Source organism: Limulus polyphemus, unplaced genomic scaffold (genome assembly GCF_000517525.1).
Source record: "Limulus polyphemus unplaced genomic scaffold, Limulus_polyphemus-2.1.2 Scaffold4539, whole genome shotgun sequence".
In the NCBI taxonomy this organism is placed as follows: Eukaryota; Metazoa; Arthropoda; class Merostomata; order Xiphosura; family Limulidae; genus Limulus; species Limulus polyphemus.
The window spans coordinates 38684-41941 of record NW_013670149.1 but is presented as its reverse complement, the minus strand read 5'-3'; the positions used below and the strand labels follow the sequence as shown (position 1 = coordinate 41941).

The 3258-nt window shown below is 33.5% G+C and overlaps 1 protein-coding gene across 5 annotated transcripts in view; it reads left to right on the top strand.

Moving 5' to 3' along the window:
• Positions 1–3258, top strand: part of LOC106471319 (nuclear factor 1 C-type-like) — a 30316-nt gene that overhangs the window by 16045 nt on the left and 11013 nt on the right. For 2 of the 5 annotated variants that reach the window (XM_013931916.2, XM_013931915.2), the window contains one exon: positions 649–900. In XM_013931916.2, coding sequence (XP_013787370.1) covers positions 649–900 — 252 coding nt within the window. Of the gene's footprint in view, positions 1–549; positions 901–3258 lie in introns of all 5 variants that reach the window. The other 3 variants (XM_013931914.2, XM_013931912.2, XM_013931913.2) reach the window with 2 other exon arrangements.

Genomic DNA, 3258 nt, shown 5'->3' with positions numbered 1-3258 from the left:
AAGATCTGACAATACAAAACATATTGTAACTGTCAAAAAAATTGTATGTTATAAAACTTGTTGTTTTACAGTATAGTTTGGTATACATTGATAGAGTAAGTTTTAACATGCAAACCCCTATCTCGTCAACATTAAAAATATACACACTATACATTAGTTAAACCCAAACAGTTGTAAATAAGATACGACAATGTGATCCTCAGATATATCTCCTGGTTAGTAGACCTATTATACATTAGTTAAACTACGAACAGTTGTAATATGAAGTAGAACAACATGATCTGTAGATATGTTTCCTGGTTTATAGACCTACTACACATTATTTAAAACTACAAAACGTGTACACTTTATTTACATAAATCTTATGTTTGATACTTACACTAACTGAACTATAAACGGCTGCTGTATGAGAAACGTCGTGTAAATGGACCTACACATTAATTGACCCATTCTACACTTGATAAACATTTACAACAGGAAACATACACAAATATTAAACAAATCCCTAAGCTTTGGTTTTGTTGTTTTTTTATTTGTTCGTTCGTATAGATTCGATAATACACCCCACAAATGGTATACAATTTCACCACAACATTGTCAAGCTGGAATCACCTTCTTATTATTCCAACAACTATTCATCCTCTGCAGACTACAGAGGCCTTGGAGTCGGGGTACCAACGCCAGAGAGCATTGTCAATCCTGAGGTAACTACCCACCCAGCTAGTCCGTCATTTGAGCCAAGAAATAAACGGATTCGAAGAATTTCGTCTAACGAAGAAGAGATTGACAAGTGTGGAGGAGGAGGAGATGTCAGTAGGTTTTATGGCCACAGTCCAACCAGCCTAAGCAGTCAGACATCATGGGGTAGTGATATTGATCCTGGTAATATACATATTGTCCGTAAGTGTCTATGTATAGAATACTTCTTGCTTTAATAGTTGAAACCCGAGTTTTGTTTGTTTTAATTTTTATAGAATATTTATGCCATGCTTTTTTTTTATATTTAAAAAGGTAACTGATTTGCTGTGTTAACAAAAATTATTAGTGTTCTGGTAATCATTTTTAAGCCTTACATTTAGATTTCATGTTTACTTAATCTATTTAAATTCCTTGTTTAGTTAATATGTATAGGTTACATCTTTATTTACTCTTTTTAGATTTCATGTTTATATAATCTGTTTTTTCAGGTTTCATATTTATTCGGTCGGTTTCATTTTCATGTTTAAATAATCTGTTTGGGTTTTCATGGCTACATAATATTCTCTACAAAAGGATCTTATCTGTTAACTAAAATTGTGTAAAATTTAATCAGTAAAATTTCTAAAAATTGATCTACATTCTGTAGAGGGATTAGTATTGACAAAAAGTATTTATATATATGTTACTTGTTTACATCATTGATTTTTTTTTTATCTCAGCCACTGTTTATGGATTGTTCTTAGATATAGGATCTCTTTTTATTTGAGACCTTTTTTTTTAAATATATGAGGTATGGTTTTCCGATTAAAAGCAACAAAATGTAATCCTAATGACATTTAAATAATACATTGACATCGCCTCCCCACCCCTCATCCTATATCCAATGTAGCGTTCAGAATAATGAGTGATTAAGTATAAAGATGCCTTTAATAAGTAGAATAATCATATACTCCATATGAAAAAACTTGAGATTGTTCCATTAGTAAGTATTTTCATCTGTCTTAAAATACCTAAATTTATTGAATGCACAAAGAAAAAAAATTGGGTTCGGAAATATATACTCGCCTCTCTGCACGACAAAGAGCTATAACCTCACGACACTGCAGCAAAGATTTTTACGCTTGCCATAAGCCTGGAACAAAGCTCTCACACTTACATGTATTAATGTGTACTGCACCAGCCTGTGATGTAATCAGCATTAGACTATAGTCGTCCACCAATAGGAGGGTGACACATCCTCCATGAGCTGTAGAACTGGAACATGCGTTTATTCTTTTCCTCGGCACTGCTTGGTTCAGAAGTGTTTTCTCCTAAGAATTACCAGAATTTTTCCATTTATAATATTACATTCTAATTACTATTTATAATGTGGTCTTTCTTTCTTTAAGTTTCTTGATTTGGAGAAAGAAAAATACCAAATTTTAGATATTTCATCTAGAACTTTGATTTGATTTTTTTCTTTTAATCAAATCTGTAATTTTTGGAACATTGTCCAATTGTCTGTGATAAGGTTTCCTTGACGATACTATTTCCAATTGTTTTAATCTAACGTACGAGTTTCATTAAGCATCTACCCTGGGTTTTGTTTTCATCCATTTGCCATTCTTCACTCTTGACAGAGGCTTTCTGAAGGTGAGTTATTTTCTTTTTTTTTTTGTAGGTCTCATAACCACTTAATTCAATCTATATATCTATGTTATGGTATGGTCTGACTTATTGCCTTAGCCACACTTCAAACTAATGCTCAGCTCGGACTGCCGGAGAGATAATGGCTGGTTGAACAATCCTACATTTTACTAATCTATGCAACAATTTGGCACCACACAGAAGGTTCTGTTGACTATCTTTTTCTTTATCACCTTTATTGGGCAAAGTGTATTCCCTGCATGAGAAGGATGTGGTCTCCTACTGAATGATGCCCCCACTAGGCTACCCTCACCCCAAATGGTGACAAGCTTCATGGATTTTCCCTTTCTGATTCTATGATTTCAGAAAGAAGCTCAGCTTTGTAACATTTTTTTTTATCTTCATCAGCCCCTCCACCATCTTATCATCTCTATTGTTGTGCAGAGAGGTGAACATACATCTCTCAAGTTAACATTTTCCTTATCTGAAGATGTATTTTAGATAGATACTCACCTCTACACACCTCCATCCTCTTTTCCAGTGTATTTCTTTTGTCTTCTCAAGAATGAGCCTTTGTTCAAACCCTAGAGCTCATGAGGACTACTCTGCATAGAGGATGTGTCACCTTCCTATTGGTGGAGGGCTATAGTTTAATGTTGATTACTTCATAGGCTGGTGCAGTACATGTTAATACATGTAGGGGTGAGAAGCTTTGTTCAAAGCTTGTGATGTGCACATCCAAACATATATATATATTTTTTATGTTCATGTATACACTTCAAGCTTTTAATGCTGACAATGTTCTACCGAAGTGAGGTTATCTGATAAATAGTAATTAACAATTTTAAAAGTTTGACAAAGATTCATTAATATTAACTTCCAATCAAAACCAGCTACCTACTTAAGGTGAAACTAAAATCCCAAGCTGGTAAT